Raw genomic sequence first — 19,308 nt, 5'->3', positions numbered from 1 at the left:
GCTGATAAAAGGCAACGTTTCATACATATGGGAAATTTATCCTACAGATAAATCTACACATATACAGGGTTATTCATTGATTCACTGAACTGAACATACCAAAATAATGGGAACCCAAACATCACCAAACAATGAAATAGCATGAAGCTGTTAACAAGGAAGAAGGAAGGGAAGGGAATAGAGGCAGGAGAGGGATGGGAGAGAAAAGTAAGGGAGGCAGAGAAAGTCTAGAGTATATATGTGCTGTTACAGTATATGTATCACCGTAGCTGGTTTGGTTCAGTGGTTGAGCATCAGCAGCCCAAAGACTGAAGGGTCCTGGGTTCGATTCCAGTCAAGGACATGTACCTCAGTCACAGGCTTGATCCCTGGCCCTGTGTCTCTCTCATATTGAAGTATCTCTCATATTGATGTTTCTGTCTCTACCCCGCCCTTCCATTCTCTCTAAAAATCAATGAACAAATATCCTCGGGTGAGGATTAACAACAACAAAATCGTGGAATAACAAACCCATGTCTCTTTCTATCTCTCTTCCCCTTCATCTCTCTCTCTCAAAATAGTAAAATAAAAAAATCAATCATTTAAAAAAAACGTTAAAAAGTATATATAGTATGCCAGTCAATGGTATATAAATGTTACCTTCTAAGTAAGGGGAGGATAAGGATATGTATTTGTATTTGCAAAAGATTTAAAATGGAAATGCCATAGACCCAGCAATCCTACCTCTGGGTATTTATCTGAAGAAACCAGAAGGGTAATTTGAAAAGACATAATCATGGAAAGGATACTCAAGGATTAATAAAAATGGGCTCCTATAGGGTGCACTCAGGAAGACGTCTAAGAACTAATTCTCAAACTACATGAGCCTTCAAAATTTGGAATCTAAACTGAGTAAGAAGAAGCCCCCTTACAACTTCCTGATATATTTAACGCTTTCTAAAAACTAAATAAGCAACTTTATTTTTTAATTTTTAATTATAGTTGACATGTAATATTGTATTAGTTTCAGGTGTACAACTTAGTGACTAGACATTTAAATAACTTAGGAAATGATCACTCTGTAAGTCTAGTACCCATCTGACACCCCTACATAGTCATTACATTTTTATTGGATACTAGAGGCCCGGTGCACGAAATTCGTGCAGGGGGGGGGGGGGAGGCGCTTTGTCCCTCAGCCCAGCCTGCACCCTCTCCAATCTGGGACCCCTCGAGGGATGTCCGACTGCCCTGTTTAGGCCCGATCCTAAACGGGCAGTCAGACATCCCTCTCACAATCCAGGACTGCTGGCTCCCAACTGCTTGCCTGCATGCCTTCCTGATTGCCCCTAAGCACTTCTGCCTGCCAGCCTGATCACCCCCTAACCACTCCCCTGCCAGCCTGATTGATGCTTAACTGCTCCCCTCCCAGCCTGTTTGCCCCTAACTGCCCTCCCCTGCAGGCCTGGTCACCCCTAACTGCCCTCCCCTGCAGACCTGGTCCCCTGCAACTGCTCTCCCCTGCAGGCCTGGGTCCCCCTCAACTGCTCTTCCCTGCAGGCCCGGTCGCCCCCAACTTCCCTCCTCTGCTGGCCCGGTCACCCCTAACTGCCCTCCCCTGCAGACCTGGTCCCCCGCAACTGCTCTCCCCTGCAGGCCTGGGTCCCCCTCAACTGCTCTTGCCTGCAGGCCCGGTTGCCCCCAACTTCCCTCCTCTGCTGGCCCGGTCACCCCTAACTGCCCTCCCCTCCAGGCTTGATCGCCCCCAACTGCCCTCCCTTGCAGGCCTGGTCCCTCTCAACTGCCCTCCCCTGCTGGCCATCTTGTTTCCACATGGGGGCAGCCAGCTTGTGTTGGAGTGACTGTCAGTTTGCATATTATTCTTTTATTAGATAGGATTAAATAGGATAGAGGCCTAGTGCACAGGTGGGGGCCGGCTGGTTTGCCCTGAAGGGTGTCCCGGATCAGGGTGGGGGTTCCCTTGGGGCATGGGGCGGCCTGGGCGAGGGGCCTGTGGTCATTTGCAGGCTGGCCACGCCCACCGGTGACCCAAGCGGAGGCCCTGGTATCTGGGATTTATTTATCTTCTATAATTGAAACTTTGTAGCCTTGAGCAAAGCCAAGCCTCCTGCTCACTCCATGGCCGTAGCCATTTTTGTTGGGATTTATTTATCTTCTATAATTGAAACTTTGTAGCATTGAGTGGAGGCCAAGGCAGGCCAGGGCTGTGGAAACTTGGCTTCCTTCATCGCCAGGGGTAACTCAACCCTCCTACTCTCTCCAGCTCCGTGGCTGCTGCCATTTTTGTTGGGATTTATTTATCTTCTATAATTGAAACTTTGTTGCCTTAAGCGGAGGCCAAGGCAGGCCAGGGCAGGTGGAAAGCTTGGCTTCCTCCATTACCGGGGAAAGCCAAGCCTCCTGCTCTCTCCATGGCCGCAGCCATATTGGTTGGGTTAATTTGCATACTCGCTCCTGATTGGCTTGTGGGTGTAGCAGAGGTATGGTCAATTTGCATATTATTCTTTTATTAGATAGGACTGGAGGCCCGATGCATGAAATTCGTGCAAGAGTAGGCCTGCCTTCCCCCGGCTGCTGGCACTGGCTTCCCTTGCAGCCCTGGCTTCGTCCGGAAGGACATCCGATCTAATTAGCATATTACGCTTTTATTATTATAGACATTCCCTACACTGTAATTGACATCCCTGTGACTGTTTTTTTCACCCATCCCCACAATCCTCTTCCATCTGACAACCATCAATTTGTTCTCTGTAGCTGTAAGTTTATTTGTTTTTTAGATTCCACATAAGTGAAATCATGTAATAGTTGTCTTTCTCTATCTGACTTCATTAGCATAATACCCTCTAGGTCCACCCATGTTGTAGCAAATGGAAAGACTTCCTTCGTTTTTATGGCTGAGTAATAGTCCATTGTATCACAAGTTCTTTATTCAATTGTCTATCAATGAACACTTAGATTGTTTCCATAACTTGGCTACTATTATTAACACTGCAATGAAAATAGAGGTGAATATGTCTTTTCAAATTAATATTTTGTATTTCTTCAGATAAATACCCAGAAGTAGGATTGCCGGAACCTGTGGCAGTTCTACTTTAAATCTTTTGAGGAACCTCCATACTGTTTTCCACAGTGGCTGCATCAATTTGCAATCCTACCACTAATGCCTGAGGGCTCCCTTTTCTCCACATTCTTGCCAACACTTATTTGCTGATTTATTGGTGATAGCCATCTGACAGGTGTGAGGTGGTATCTCAATATGGTTTTAATTTGCCTTTCCCTGACAATTAGTGATGTTGAGCATCTTTTCATATGTCTATTGGCCATCTGTATGTCCTCTTTGAAGAAATGTATATTTAGGACCCCAGCCCATTTTGTAATTGGATTGTTTGGTTTTTGTTTTTTGGTGTAAGTTATATGAGTTCCTTATATATTTTGGATATAAATAAGCAGCTTTATTTACAACGCAAGTGTTGAACTTACCTAGATGCTACAGCCCAACCTGGCAGACCAAATCTTTCATAATCTCCTCCGTAAATATCACGGACCAGCTTGTCAGCATGGGTGCTGTCACCTTTGGATGCCATTTCAAGAGCCTCTTCAAAACTTTCACAGCCAGTCAATAAACTGCATAAGCCCAGAAAGGTACCTCCTCCAAGGCTAAAGAAAATAAAGAAACTCTATGAGCTGCATTTATACACTGTATTCTTTCTCCAGAGTACAAGGATGGAGCACTTATTTATTCAATAAACACATAGAAACAACATATTGCTAATGCTTAGTGTTGAAATATTAACATAATGAGGAAAGGTTAAAAACGCTTAGCAAAACCTAACTGGTCAGGTCGAAGAATAAAAGGAAAAAGATCACTTGGTCGAAACAACATGAGGACAGGAGGGTCTTTCATATCTTCCAATAACTTCATCTGATCCTTTATACTTTTTACTGCTAACAATAAATGTTCTTATGTGCATGTGAAAGGATTAAGTGCTAAAAATGTGTACCATCTGAAGTGAAAGGAGAAAACTTCTGATTCTATATGATTTTCAGGAAATGATTTTGTGGAAGGCCTATTTATTTGGCCTGACAAGGCTGAAAGCAGTTCAGTGCTACATTACCATTTACAGGACCCAGAAATAAACACAACAAGATTTATGTCAGGCTGGGCATCATGTTAAGATAGAAGTTTACTTGGTTCTATTATTCTTCTGGATATGCTCACAAAATAAAACCATGTCTCTCTAATCCCTAAAATCAAAGCCTGTGCTCCCTCGTCTCACCTAAACTTCGAACAAGTTCTATCCTTGAATCACAGTTGGAATTTAGTGAATAGGCTGAATTTCTGTCTTTTAGAATCAATTTAAGTAGGCAATACAGTCGTCCCCTCTCATCTGTGGGGGACACTTTCCAAGACCTCCAGTAGATGCCTGAAACTGCAGATAGTAATGAACTCTATTTTTCCTATATGTACCCATAATAAACTTTAATTTATAAACTAGGCACAGTAAGCGATTAACAGTACCTAGCAATGAAATAAAACAATTCTAACAATACACTGGAATAACAGTTATGTGAATGTGGGCACTCGTTGTCAGGGGACCCCGGGCTGACGTCTTCCCATAGGCTCAGTGCTTCTGGGGCACCACCTTGCCATGAGTCAGAAAACAGGTTCTGCTCACCTTCCACCCTCGAGTTTAATGCCTTTTTCACTTAACTAAGCACTTATCACGCACTGTTGCTGTAACGTTGGCAGTTGGAGGTGTGATAGCAAAACTAGCAGGCAATTTTTTTCTCCTTCACAATTTTAGGGATAGAAAATTTGTTCCCCTCAGCATACGATTTCTTTCATTTATTAAGTCGAGAACTTTCCCTTAAAGAACTTTAAGGCTTCTTATTGGCATTTCTGGATTTCTAGCATCACTGCTCTTGTGCTTTGGGATCATTATCCTAATACTAGAGGCCCAGTGCACAGGTAGGGACCAGCTGGCCCACCGGGGGACGGGACGTGGGTGGTTGGCTGGTCAGCCCCGCCTCCTTGTCTAACTCCTGGTCGAGGGGACAATTGCATATTAGCCTTTTATTATATAGGATATAAAAACCCTGGGTCCGTCACATCCACAACTGGAGGCTCAACCAACCGGAAGTCAGTCCTGCAATTAACGCTGGGTTGCTGTGGCGACCCAGCACAGACTACTACAGTTGCAGGCACAGTGACCCAGCACTGACTGCTGAGGGGGCTGTGAATCAGGCCCAGAGAGAGGCCTGAAGAGAAAAGAAGGGTCTGATCTGTAGCCTCTGTGGCAGCTGTTGATCAGCACTTGCCTCTTTCTTTCTGGGTCTGGCCAGCAGCTGTGCCTCCATTTCTGTCCAGGTCTCCACCAGGGCAGCTGATCAGCCCCGCCTTTCTAATCAGGCCCCATTGATAGGCCCAGAGATGCTGACTGGCATAGAAACAGACCAATCAGAACAAAATCTGGGTGAACTGTGAGGAGCCAATGGCTGCCTGGGAGGCGGAGCTTTTGACGCTGACTGGCATAGAAACCGACCAATCAGAACCAAATTGGCCTGCAGAGGAGGGCAGTTGGGGGCGAGATCAGGCTGGCAGGGGAGGGCAGTCAGGCAGAGGCAGTTGTGGGCGATCAGGATGGCAGGGGAAGGCAGTTGGGGGTGATCAGGCCAGCAGGGGAGGGCAGTTGGAGGCCATCAGGCCGGCAGGGGAGCGGTTAGGGGGTGATCAGGCAGGCGAGCAGTTAGGAGCCAGCAGTCCTGGATTGTGAGAGAGTGCAGGCTGGGCTGAGGGACACCCCCCTGCCCAGTGCATGAATTTCGTGCATTGGGCCTCTAGTTATTGAATAAAATAATTACTTTATGTAAGCGCTGCAATGGAGATAGATTCTTAACCACCACAAAAATAAAATAATTTTATTAAATTTAAGTATTATTTAAATAGGAGTGCTACTTTAAAATTGAAACGAGGCCCTAGCTGGTTTGGCTCAGTGGATAGAGCATTGGCCTGCGGACTGAAGGGTCCTGGGTTTGATTGAGCCCATGCCTGGGTTGCAGGCTCGATCCCTGGTGGGAGGTGTGCAGGAGGCAGCCAATCATGATTCTCTCTCATCACTGATGTTTCTCTCTCTCTCTCTCCCTCCCTTCCTCTCTGAAATCAATAAAAAATTGAAACGAATTTTCCACAGATCAACCTGAAATATGCCCAAATCGATCTAAATTAAATAAAGAGGAGTCTCCACCCTCCTTAAATGTCAATCAAGTATATATCAGAATCATAAGAAAAAATTTAAAATCTCATTTCACATTCATGTTTCAGGTACTACAGAAAATTTGAAGGGATATTTGGAACATTAATATTATCCTAAAAAGCGCATACTAATTCATCCTATAAGAATTAATTACAACATTACCCAATACTCTGCATTAAATCAGCAGATGGCAAGCTTTAGGCTTAAATACACCTATAAAAATGTGAAAAATAAGGGAAGAAGCAAAATGCTTTGGAAAATAAAAAAGTCATTGGAACCATTCCAGACAAAAATTCAATTCATGTGTTTATTGAACTTAGGGAGAAAGAAAGAGAGAGGGAGAGAAAGAAACACTGATATGAGAGAAACCTTGATGGGAAGCCTCCCTTATGCACCCTGACCAAGAATGAACCCACAACCTGGGTATGTGCGTTGACCAGGAATTGAACCGGCAATCTTTCGGAACACAGGATGATGCTCAACTGGCCAGGGCAAAAATTCACTTCACTTAACATTATGGGAATTTTAATGCCAATTGGCACTAATGAAATTTCAATATTTGTTATTTACCTTGTCCCAGTTACTCGTTTATAGTTGTCTTTGGAATGGACTGCTAGAATACTGACTCCCGAGCCAATGTTCACTACCAGCAATGGATAGGGGTCATCCAGGTTAAAAGGCATCTTTTGGCATCGCTCAGGTTCTGAGGCATTAGCAAAATAATAGCACTCTGCTTGTCCATTGAAACTGACAGAATCTATGTACAGCAAGCCCTTTACAAGACAGTCAAGTTCATCCAGTTTGTGCAGGTGGAGGTTTCCAATCTGTAAAAGAATACCAACAAATTTTATAAAGTGAACAAAAACCAGCATTCAAAATACTGACTCAGTTATACTGTGTAATTTTCATGTACTTTACAAAACTTCAAAATCATCTACGACCCCCACATTATTACTTTTTCGTTTTGTGTCAAATTCTCTTTGGGACTTCATCTAGTCCAGTGGCCTCAGTGACGGTGGTGGTATCTCTGGAGGCATTTTGGAAATCTGTGGGGACATCTTAGTTTTCACGGAAATGGGATAGAGGGACCAAACTAACATTCAGTCGCAGGGACTTGGGATGCCTGACATCTCCCCTGGCTTTTGGAAAATATGCCTAAACAAACCGGTCTCAAAGTCATAAAATTTATGTTTAAATTACTCAATAAATTGAAATCAGGATTATCAATTAAAGAAAAAAATTAATAAACATTTAGATTCTGAAATTATCCTAAATTGCAAAAGGGGTAGTTTATGTGAGCCATATGTAAGTGATCACTTCTGTTCTAGTAACACTTTTTTTATATGAATTGAGAAGTTAAATGGCATACATGCATATTTTCAAGGAAAAAATTAGTCCCAAATACCAGCTTTTAAATCTTGATTCTAATGAAAAGGACCAGAAGCCTGGCAAACCTCTACTAGCACAGAAATTAACACTTATATAGCCCTCTTGCTATATCCAAATAATTGCCTTTGAGACAGCAAATAAAACCAAGAAAAAAGGGGTAACAGGGACTTTCAATCAAGTGTCTACTAATCAGAAGACATTGGCTTCAGTTGGGGTTAGGGAAGGAGATGGCTATGGGGGAGATGACTATATGGCTCAAACTCAAAACCTGCAAACATAAAACAATAATAGAATAATTCAAGCCACATTTCTATCTGGCTTTGTACACTGTCAAATTCATTAAAGTTTTTTAAGTCCCTAACAAGAGCAGGTTTTTAGCAAATATCACGTACAACAATAACCCCAAATCTGGCACTTCTTACTGAACTTATAAAAGTGTTTAAATGCCCCAAATCAAAAGCTAGTCATGAATCAGCAGGAGGAACTAAGCTAAGAAATACACTGGTTGGAAACCTAGCCTCATATTTAAAAACTGAAGAGACTGGGTACCAATTTTTGGCTTTGAGTAACAGACACCTACTGTGCGAAAATCTTTTTCAAACTTGTAAGCACCACCTCCTGTAGCACATAGCACCGTGTGTAATGTGGAGAAGTTTTTATCTCTTCCCATTTGGATAAAAGTAGGCAGGTCCTGGGTTGGAAATCTGATAAAGTGCAGGTTCCCTCTTCGGCCAAAAAGTGTTAAATCCTTCAGTTCAAGGTGTACATCCCGAATACCTGTGGATCCGTATGCTACATTAGAAGTCAAATATTTCCGGATACTTTTCAAGCTCTCAACTTCTTCTTGTTCTTCCTCTGCTGTGATATCAATCGGTTCAAAATATGAGAGTTTTACTAGAGTTCCCCCAATGTCCATGCCAAACCATGGGAAAGCTGTGGATAAAAACAGGAAAAATATATAAATACTAGTGGCCTGGTGCACGAAATTTGTGCACGGGGATGGGGTGTCCCTCAGCCCGGCCTGCACCCTCTCCAATCTGGGACCTCTTGGGGGATGTCCGACTGCTGGTTTAGGCCTGATCCCTGGAATCGGGCCTAACCCGGCAGATGGATATCTCTCGCAATCCGGGACCGCTGGCTCCTAACTGCTCACCTGCCTGCCTGCCTGATCGCCCCCAACCACCTCTGCCTCGGCCCCGCCACCATGGCTTTGTCCAGAAGGTCTCCTGGTCTAATTAGCATATTACCCTTTTATTAGTATAGACTAGTAGCCCTGCGCACGAATCTGTGTGCCAGTAGCTCTCTGTGGGGCCTGGCTGCTCCGCGCCCACTGCCCAGAGGCCCACCCGCAGCCGGGCGCGGAACACTTGCTGCAGCAATGAAGCAAGCATTCCGCCAGGCCGCTTACTCTGCCCATTTTCAGCAGCTGCCCCCCCCCCCCCCCCGCACCTCACCCCCAGACTGGGTAACTCCGGTGGGGCTGAGAGGACTGGGTGCCGCCATCTTTGTGACGAAGTGATGGTTAATTTGCATATTACACTTTTATTAGATAGGATATTTTTGAAATGCAAATTAGAAATGAGTTAATTAGCCACAAACTTCATTTACCCTCAATCATGCATTAGTCCATAATACTTATGGGGTAAAACATAACACCCCTTCTCCCTTCAAAATGTTTTTATATCTTTTCTAAAACCCCGTACAGAGAATGCTTGGCCCAGGGCCTTTTAATTCCTACCAAGGCATTCCTTTTTCATTTATGAAATACTTATCATAAACATATAAGCCCTGCCGGCGTGGCTTAGAGCATCGACCTATGAACCAGGAGGTCATGGTCCGATTCCTGGTCAGGGCACGTGCCCAGGTTGCAGGCTCCATCCCCAGTGTGGGGCATGCAGGAGGTGGCCAATCAATGATTCTCTCTCATCACTGATGTTTCTCTCTCTCTCTCCTTCCCCCTTCCTCTCTGAAATCAATAAAAACATTAAAAAAAAGTTATGTATCAACTTTCTCCCCCTCATTCAAATAAATCAGCAGGAGCAAGCAGCAATACTGACGGTCAGAGGGGGCATTCACAGCCAAGTGTTTGCCTGGATAAACATATTTAAAGAAAATAATATGGAATAGGCCCAATTGATCCAATAAAGCAGATTCCTTCAGAATTTTCCAAATCTGTTGAGCAGATATTAGGGTACTCTTCAATGGGCATTAGATAAAATAAGGATCCTTCTCATATTACATAACCAAAATGAATTCTCCCATTTGATTAATGCTTGATTACAGATTTCATGGGGGGTGGGGTGTAGAAATCACTACTGCCACATAAAGATAGAAAAATCCGTACAAGGTGATATTAAGCTAAAAATCTTTTATTTTCTAAAACCCAAAATTTATTAAAATCAGTTAACTGTCACAGTTGTTCCTTCTGGGCCTTTGTCCGTGTCAAACACACAGGTATCAAAATATACATACAAATAACAATGTTACTCAGAGAGCAAACTACAAAGCTGAGGCAGCATTACCAGGATCAAAGTTCATGCCATTTCATTTTCAGTCAGAAGCCTGACAGCTCCTAGGTTATAAATACCTGAATGTTGTTATTCTGAAAAGCAAAAAGTCCAGTAACACGTGAAGGACTTTTATTTTATTTTATTTTTTTTAAAATATATTTTATTGCTTTTTTACAGAGAGGAAGGAAGAGGGAGAGAGAGTTGGAAGCATCGATGAGAGAGAAACATCAATCAGCTGCCTCCTGCACACTCCCTACTGGTGATGTGCCCGCAACCAAGGTACATGCCCTTGACCGGAATCGAACCCGGGACCCTTGAGTCCACAGGCCGACGCTCTATCCACTGAGCCAAACCGGTTAGGGCACATAAAGGACTTTTAATTCTTACAATAAACCATGAATAAAGTTATACAGGAACCTTACTGCCCAGAAAAATACTTCAGGTTTATAGATAAAATATTGGAGAGTAAGAAATTATCTACTTCTCTAAAGCTATGCATGAGCATCAAGGTTTTTGACCTTAAAGGTATGTCAACGGCCATTCCAAAGTCCATTAACTTTGGAGGAGCAGGCAGTAAAAAGGCTCCGTGAATGAAGTCCTATTTCCAAAGTCTAGATTGCAGGGAAGTGTTAATTGTTTGACTCTTTCTTAGAGAGAAAATAACTGTTTGGGTATAATTCTCACTAAAACGATTTATTTAAAAAATATCTATTTTATTGATTTTTTTAGAGAGGAAGGGAGAGGGATAGAGAGTTAGAAACATCGATGAGAGAGAAACATCGATCAGCTGCCTCCTGCACACCTCCTACTGGGGATGTGCCCACAACCAAGGTACATGCCCTTGACGGGAATCAAACCTGGGACCTTTTGGTCCGCAGGCCGACGCTCTATCCACTGAGCCAAACCGGTTAGGGCCACTAAAACGATTTAAACGACAACAAAAAACATCTCCCCGGCTTCTCAGGAGGCTTTTGTGGATCTACTGGCATGAAACTACCAGATCTGCCCTATCTCAGGAATAAAACATCATACAGAAAGTAAAAAACATTTATAACATAAAGACAGCTATGTTATATTATTCTAGCATATTCCACCTCATTTGTTTTAAACATTGAAGACTGTAAAATGTGTATGGTACACAAGGCACACAAAAATGACACAATCATCAACAACCAGGACCTCATGAAACAGAATAGAATATTTATTGCCATCCAATTTTCAACGTTTGGGAGACCCACTTGTTGTATATTGGTCTACTCTAGACACACAGAAGGTTCTATGAAGTAACTAAATTAAAGTGGAAAAATAATGCAATTTCCTTAAGGGTTATTGCCCATAGAGGTAGCTTTTATATCAATAGCGCAAAAAACCCGTGATTCCTCTCATATCTAGCCTATTAGCTATGTCTGTTCTTTTAGTGCTGTCTGCTCTAAAAAGGTTAGCTAAAGATTCTAAATTGCAGATAATAAATTTCTTAGTAAACTAGAACATTACATGTCCCTTCTATTTCTAGTAAATCTCAATTACGCCAATTTTCTTCTTACTATTAGGAAGGTAGGGACTGAAACTCAGCCAGTGGCTCCAAAAAAAAAAAAAAAAAAAAAAGCCACCATTTGCATAGGGATAGGGAGGGAGCCTTTCAACTCAGCAGAGTTCTGGAATTCATTTCCTTATACCAGGGAAACAATCACCATTAAGAAATATGGAGGCCCTGGCCGGTGTGACTTGGTTGGTTGAACACCTGTGTACCTAAAGATCCCTGGTTCGTCCCAGGTCGGGTGTGTATCAGAGGCAACCGACTGATGCTTCTCTCACATTGACGTTTCTCTTTCTCTCCCTCTCCCTTCCTCTAAAATCAATAAAAAAAATTAAGTTCCTCTTAAAATAGCAATTGGTCTAACGACTAACTTTTACATTTTCCAGTGCATTAAAATATTAGTTTCCTAAGAAATCAGACAAGTAACTAGCTTTGTTGCTTCTAGCCAAGGGACAGGTTAAAAGCAGGTCATCGGTGCACAAGGAGCCTACTTACTGCATATGACCTAAACGTTTCTTTTCTTTTTTAATATTTCTTTATTGATTTCAGAGAGGAAGGAAGGAGGAGAGATAAAAACATCAATGATAAGAGAGAATCATTGATTGGCTGCCTCCTGCATGCTTCCTACTGGGGATTAAGCTTGCAACCCGGGCATGTGCCCTTGGCTGCGATCGAACCTGGGACCCTTCAGTCTGCAGGCGGATGCTCTATCCACTGAGCCAAACCGGCTAGGGCAACCTAAACGTTTCTTATCTTTTGAGAATAAAACTCTCCACTACCAAGGTGAAAAAATGAACCAAAAGACACATTTCAAAAATAAAACACACATTCCGTAAGTATAAGCACTGCATTGATGGCAAATATACATTACCTTCTCTAGACTGAGAATTTTCTAGAATCTCCTGTGATCTGTGTATTTGGTTAAAAACACAACAACAACAAAAACAACAGCTACCATTCTATTTCTGACAGGAGCCTAAGAGAGCTGCCAGTAGTTCCCCATAAATTACAAAATATCCAGAACTACGATAAGCATAGAATAATACCAAGAATTCCGTTTCTTATCAGATAGATTATGTAAACAGCTTTAGATAGATATCTAGCCACAGGGGTGACTGTTAACTTCAAAAAAAGCTGCATTATAAAGTTTGGTATCTTGCTAAGTACTGGTAAAGGGATGGAAGAGAATCATTAAAGAGATATTTAATTGCTATTGGCCCAATGCAAATTTCAGCCCAAGGGGATCCTATGCCAAATTAGATTTGCATTTCCCTTATAGCTAGGTACAGTGAGCATCTTTTTAGATACCTGTTGGTTCCCTGTATGTCTTCTTGGGAAAAGTGTCTGTTCAGGTGCTCTGCCCATTTTTAGATTGGATTATTTTGGAACTTGTGCAGTTATAGGAGTTCTTTATATATTTTGGATATTAGCCAGTTATCAGAGGTATCATCTGCAATATGTTCTATTAGGTTGGATGCCTTTTTGTTTTGTTGATGGTTTCCTTTGCTGCGCAGAAGCTTTTTAGTTTGATGTAGTCCCACTCCTTTATTTTTGCTTTTATTTCCCTTGCCTTTGAGGTCAAGTTCACAAAACCCTTCTGAGATCAAGGTTCATAAATTTAGTATGTTTTCTGAAAGTGATAATTCTTAAGTAGTGACTCAACTTACAAGGCCAATCAAATTATACAGACACAAACTACAAATAAATGCTATATCATTCTCTCTGGTTTTGACAAAATTTCAAGTACCTTACTGCTTGGGTTATCAAAGCACAGACTCAAAAACCTAAAAATATCTGTACAATGGGAAAAATATTCTCAGGTGAGGATTAACTAACTAACTAACTAAATAAATAAATAAATATCACTTTGTTAATCATGTTTACATGCCACACAAGAAAAAAAAAGGCTGAAAAAGCCTTTACCTTAATAAATCATGTCAGTTGAGGTGCAGAGGAACACATGATTGTTCAGATTTTTAGTATCTTTAATATCTAATATTTAAGCGGTGTGAAAAACCGCTTATGGCAAATCCAACAAATATTGCCATTATTTTGGTTCTCATATTTTAACTAGCAAAAAACTTTCACTAGGTTAATGTTTGACTTCATCCTTCTCCTGGAATTTAACTCACACATAATTGCAAATGATTTTCTTTTTGTTATATAATCTAGAGGATGAAACCAATTCCTTTTCCTATTTTCTAGTTAAATAAATGCATTTGTAAATAACCTGGTCACATATTAGAGATGTATCTAAAGGAAACTGTTTTCTAAACCTTAGGTGTATAATGTAAGAAAGTGTATGAAGACAAAGTCACTTATTTAACCAGTCTGAGATATAGCTTCTAGTTAGTGGTGTGCTGTAGGGGCTAAATGATTCAATGCACATAGTGCCTTACACATACTAGGTGTTCACTAAATTTATAATTTAAAAACCCTATACAAGTACTCAAAAACAAAACAAATACATATCTAATATCTAACCCGAGTGATTTAAAAAATTAGAAGTAACACTTTCCAGCCATATATATATGTATATATATATATTTTTTAATTTTATTGATTTCAGAGGCAGAGACAGGGAGAGAGAGAGAAACATCAATGATGAGAGAGAATCATTGATCGGCTGCCTCCTGCACGCCCCCTACTGAGGACCAAGCCCACAACCTGGACTTGTGCCCTTGACGGGAATCAAACCTGGGACCCTTCAGTCCGAAGGCTGAGGCTCTATCCAATGAGTCAAACCAGCTAGGGCCCCACTCAATTCTTTGTGGTAAAATAAAGAACATCTTAGGTTTTTCTGTGTGTGAGAAAGAAAATATGAACTGTCCTGGAATTATATATACCTGGAGCCCTAGACGGTTTGCAGGCTCCCTCTTGGCCCAGGTGGTCAGGACTCAAGCAGGAGGCAACCAATCAATGTGTTTCTTTCACATCGATATTTCTCTCGGTCTTTCCTTCTCTCTTCCCCTCTCTGAAAATCAATGGAATAATATCCTCGGGTGAGGATTAAAAAGAATTGAGTAAAGTCACCATTTATTTATTTAAAAGCCAACTTTTATATTAAGAAACTGAAAATGTTATTTTAGATTTCTAAATCAAATTAACTGGCTAGTTTTTCAGCATGACCCTATTTTAACATTCATGGTCTCACAATGTAGTAATAGCCAACTTACCTTTTTAATCAATAGGTGTTCTTTCATTTCTCAACCTAAAGTTTGTTTTACAAACTTTTAATTATCACCTTTGTTGAAAACACCTTTGACTGAAGTGGTATTCATACCTGAGTGTAAGTTTTCCCAAATCCAAGTAACCAAATCACCATCATGGCAAAAAGAAAAAAAATACCTTAAGAGTTAGAATCTGGGCCTGTCAGAGGTAAACTCCACTAAATGGAAATTCTAAGACAAGTACAGAAAATGTATGTGTTGAGGGAAGATGTCCAAGTGTTTTACATACTGCATGTATTCAAGATTAGTTTAATTCAGCTAATGTATTACTTTGTCATTTGAGCCTTCACATCACTACTTTAAAGAACTCTTTAGCACAAGAAATCATCATTAGCGTTTTAAAAAACTTGGCAAATATAACTACCAGATCAGAAAGGTTTGTGTTTCTAGGTATGGAGACTATGCCCTATGGGTGCAGAAGAAAGAATATGAGGCTATGAGTCAGCGGACCTGAGGCCCTGACCCTCCTTAGCACAGTTGGTTGGCTCTGCATTGCAAGAGTTACTCTGGGGCTCAACAAGTTCAATTTCCTCATCTGTAAAATTAAGATCTATTTATTTTACATTTAAATAACAATTAGCAGTTTTCAGGATGCTCTGGTATGTTGCCTCTCCTTTGAGGTTCACAAGAAACCTGATGATAGCCCTAGCTGGTTTGGCTCAGTGGATAGATTGTTGGCCAGAAACTGAAGGGTCCCGGTTCGATTCCCCGGCGCACACCTTGGATGCAGGCTCTATCCCGGCTTGGGTCGGTACCTGTGCGGGAGGCGACCAATCCATGTCTCTCTCACATGGATGATTTTCTCTCTCTCTCCCACCCCAATCCTTCCACTTTCTCTAAAATCAATGTGGCGGTGGGGGGGGGGGGGGTGGAAATATCCTCAGGTAAGGATTAACAAAACAAAAACAAAACCTGATGGGCGGGAAACGATCAGTGCTGCCTTTTATCAGTTTTCTTAGAACTGCTGGATCACTTGAGACACTCCCCAACCTGGAGACTATAAACACAATTCCACGATTCTCCACATTCCTAGTTGCTCTGGAAGAATGCACTTGAAAGTATGACAATCCCAATAGCTGAGTGATTAAGCCGTTTACAGAAGTAAAATGTTTTTAAAAGGCTAAAATTAAACGAAAGCAAATAAAAGTTCACCTGCTCGTCCAAAGAATGTTTTGCACATATAGTTGTAAAAATATCTGAGTATTCACCAAAATACTTAAGAGTGGTTAATAGTTGTTAACCAGTAACAGTGGTTAGCTTGGAGGGGCCGAAATGCCTGCAATTTTTATCTTTTTGTTTTTTAAACAAACATAAACTAGTTTTTATGCTCAACAAGAGTAAGTTACCGGCAGGTTACAGGCACAGGCCTTTAAAAGCTCTAATTATAACAACAGTGACAATACCCTGGAACCCACCGGGATTTCAAGGACACAAGCAGAAAGCCCAGAAATCAGTAACTGCTCCAGCGCAATTTGACAGCCATGACCACCCATTTTCAACACGACAGCAGAGGAAGCTGGGAGCGGGTGCTGGTGGCTCCAGTTAAAAATTCCCTCTTGCACCGCCCAGGCCTCGAGGAGGAAGTGGGAGAAAAGGGCCAGGGGGGAGGAAGGCGTTTGCATGCAAGTATAGGGGGGTGAGGCGATGGGGCCTCCAACCCTGTGCCCTAATGGTCCCCTGCCCCAACCCGTGCAGCGCACCGGCGGTGGGCGACGGGCTTGGAACCCGGCCGCTCTGCCAAGGGGCTTCCAGACGGGGCCCAAGGCGCTCTCCCAACCCAGGGAGCCCAAGCCCCTCTTACAGGGTTTCTTGGCATCCTTGATCTTCATGGCGACGGCCTGAGGGGCGAGGGGCAGCCTGGGGTTCGGTGCACGGAGGGTGGTGGTGGTGGCAGCAACTCCGGAGGTGGCTAGGCCCTGCGAGGAGGCCCAGCCAGTTCTTCCCCTTTAGCTGGCCGGGCGGGGCCGGCGGGCGGGCGGGCCTAGGGCGGGACGGTGGCGCTTGAGGCGAGGCGAGGCCGGCCCAGGGGGTGGCCCCCCAACCCCTGAGAGGGGCGGCCAGGACCGAGCGAGCTGGGGAAGGCCGCCGGTCTCGCCTCTCCGGGGGCCCACCGGGGGCCCACCCCCTGCAGCTGCTCCAAACAAAAGGCCCCGGTCCCCCAGCTGCCACCGCTGCACTGAGAAATAGCCCGCCCAGGCTGAGCGTCCACGTGACGCGAGCCCCCCTTCTCCCAGCTTGCGGCCCGGCTGCTGGGGATTGTAGTTCTCCGGGTCGCGAGGCCCTGCTCTTTGGCTGCAGAGGTTTAGATGGACTACAAAGCCCAGGATGCATTGCGGTCGCCCCTTCGAGGCCCCTCCCATTCGAGAGATGGCCTTAGAGTGGGCCCAGAGAGAAGGGGGCGGGGCCTTAATCACGCCAGTGAGGAGGCGACCAATGGTGACTGATGTGGGCGGGCTGCGAAGTCCAGGTCTTGGGCCTCTGCTCGCTGAGGAAAGAGCAGAAGGGGAAGAAAACTCTGCAGGTACCGTCATAGCTGTACTAGAAGTTGCAGAAAAGCTGGCCCTTGTGCCATGGAAGGCGCAGAATCCAGGGCTCTTAGGCCACTCTTAAGACAGACCATTAAATACATTTACAAAGGGATCCCCCGGCTTAATAGTGACACCTCAAATACTGGAGTTGGAGTAATGATGCTGATAGTAACAATGGCAATAGTAGTAATAGGTGACATTTGTTGGATGCTTACCATGTCCAAGGCACTCTGCTAAGTACTTTTGGCGAATTATTTGATTGACTTTAACAACCTTGTGTACTACGAACCATTATTCTTTGTTATGGTGTCTATCACGCATTTTGAAAACGGGGCAGGATGTGAGAAGTTAAATCACGTGGGGAGCACATGCTCTTTGTCACCATTCCACGGTCCCCTCAGGGGTCCTCAGCCCAGCTCCTTGCTTCCAGAGAAGAAAATTAGACACTCGAGTTCTCATAGTAGAGCCAGGGCACCCCTTTCCCTCTGCCTCCTAGATTGTGAGTCCTCCAGCTGGAAGGGGAAGGAACAGCATTGGGGATCTTCTTCTGGCTTTCCCTCCACATCTGTCCCCCAGTTGACTGACCAGGAATTCAGCGACTTTGGCAACCAATGGTTTGAGAATTGGCAGTGGAGGACTGAGCCTTAGTGCCCCTTCCTTGAACCGGATAAGCCAAGGGTTATGAATAAGGCCAGGAGGGGACATCCATTATCACATAAGCGCTGGCACTTGGCAAGGTACTTTCCTTCTTAAATTTTAAATTTAATCCTCACCACCACCCATTGAAATACAATTATTAAGAACTCAAACGAGTTCACATTTTGGTTCTACAAATTGGTAATATATTTAGGCAAATGATTTCATCTCTCTGGCTCTCATTGGAAATAATGGTGCCAATCACATTTCATGCCACTGAGATGGGGATTAGATGAAAAAAGCCATATAAAGTGCTTAATGCATTGCCTGGCATAGTTTGTCACCATGGTATGGATAAGTAAGTGCCATCTAGGTTTATTATTGTACTAGAGGCCCGATGCACGAAGATTCGTGCAAGAACGGGCCTTCCTTCCCCTGGCTGCCAGCACCACCTTTGCTCCGGCCCAGAACCGTCTTTCTGCCTTCCCACGCTGCCCAGAGGCCTGGAGCGGCTGGGGCGGTGCGGAATGCCTGCGTTGTTGCCATGGCTGTTACAGAAAACCAGAGAAGAACCAAGCAATACTTAGAGAGATGGAGTTACATTTATTACGCGCGGGTCCAGAAGAAAATGTCTCTCAAATTCTGGGCCCCAACATGGAGGAATTTTCCCTATTTATATATTTTTACCTTCTTTGTCTCCCAAATATGGGGTGTTTCCGGCTCCCTTTGCAAGTTCTTAAAGAGCCCCTATGTATTGGGGCCTTGAGACCTCAACCAAAGGCCTGGCTTGGTGCCAGCACTGATAATTTTTGTCTGGGGAAGGTTTAATGGCCTCTCTGAAGTGGGAGTAGTCTTATTTTCCTTATTATTTAAGCAAGCAAGCATTTACAGAAGCCAAATAGCAGGGTTAAAATTTCAAACAGCAGTTTTTATATAAGATGGATGCTTCACGGCGACGACTCAAGTGTCCCGCCCCCAGCTGCTCGGCGCCTGTGTATGCAAATTAACCCGCCATCTTTGTTGGGTTAATTTGCATACTCCTGCTTGGCTGGTGGGCGTCGCAAAGGTACGGTCAATTTGCATCTTTTTCTTTTATTAGTGTAGATCAGATCAGTGGTCGGCAAACTCATTAGTCAACAGAGCCCAATATCAACAGTACAACGATTGAAATTTCTTTTGAGAGCCAAATTTTTTAAACGTAAACTTCTTTTAATGCCACTTCTTCAA

The 19,308-nt window shown here is 43.3% G+C and overlaps 1 protein-coding gene across 3 annotated transcripts in view; it reads right to left on the bottom strand.

Annotated features, from left to right (window-relative positions):
* PANK3 (pantothenate kinase 3) overlaps positions 1 to 17,120 on the bottom strand; it is a 28,479-nt gene extending 11,359 nt beyond the window's left edge. The window contains exons 1-4 of one of the 3 annotated variants that reach the window (XM_080675634.1): positions 16,719 to 17,120; positions 8,221 to 8,573; positions 6,822 to 7,075; positions 3,478 to 3,654 (exon numbers count right to left, since the gene is read on the bottom strand). In XM_080675634.1, the coding sequence (XP_080531760.1) occupies positions 3,478 to 3,654; positions 6,822 to 7,075; positions 8,221 to 8,573; positions 16,719 to 16,746 (812 nt within the window). In that variant the 5' untranslated portion in view covers positions 16,747 to 17,120. Of the gene's footprint in view, positions 1 to 3,477; positions 3,655 to 6,821; positions 7,076 to 8,220; positions 8,574 to 16,332; positions 16,436 to 16,718 lie in introns of those variants that run through there. The other 2 variants (XM_080675636.1, XM_080675635.1) reach the window with 2 other exon arrangements.
* Between the last annotated feature and the right edge of the window lie 2,188 nt (positions 17,121 to 19,308).

Source organism: Plecotus auritus, assembly GCF_963455305.1.
Source record: "Plecotus auritus genome assembly, chromosome: 6".
Classification (NCBI taxonomy): domain Eukaryota; kingdom Metazoa; phylum Chordata; class Mammalia; order Chiroptera; family Vespertilionidae; genus Plecotus; species Plecotus auritus.
This window is presented reverse-complemented; position numbering and strand designations above follow the sequence as displayed.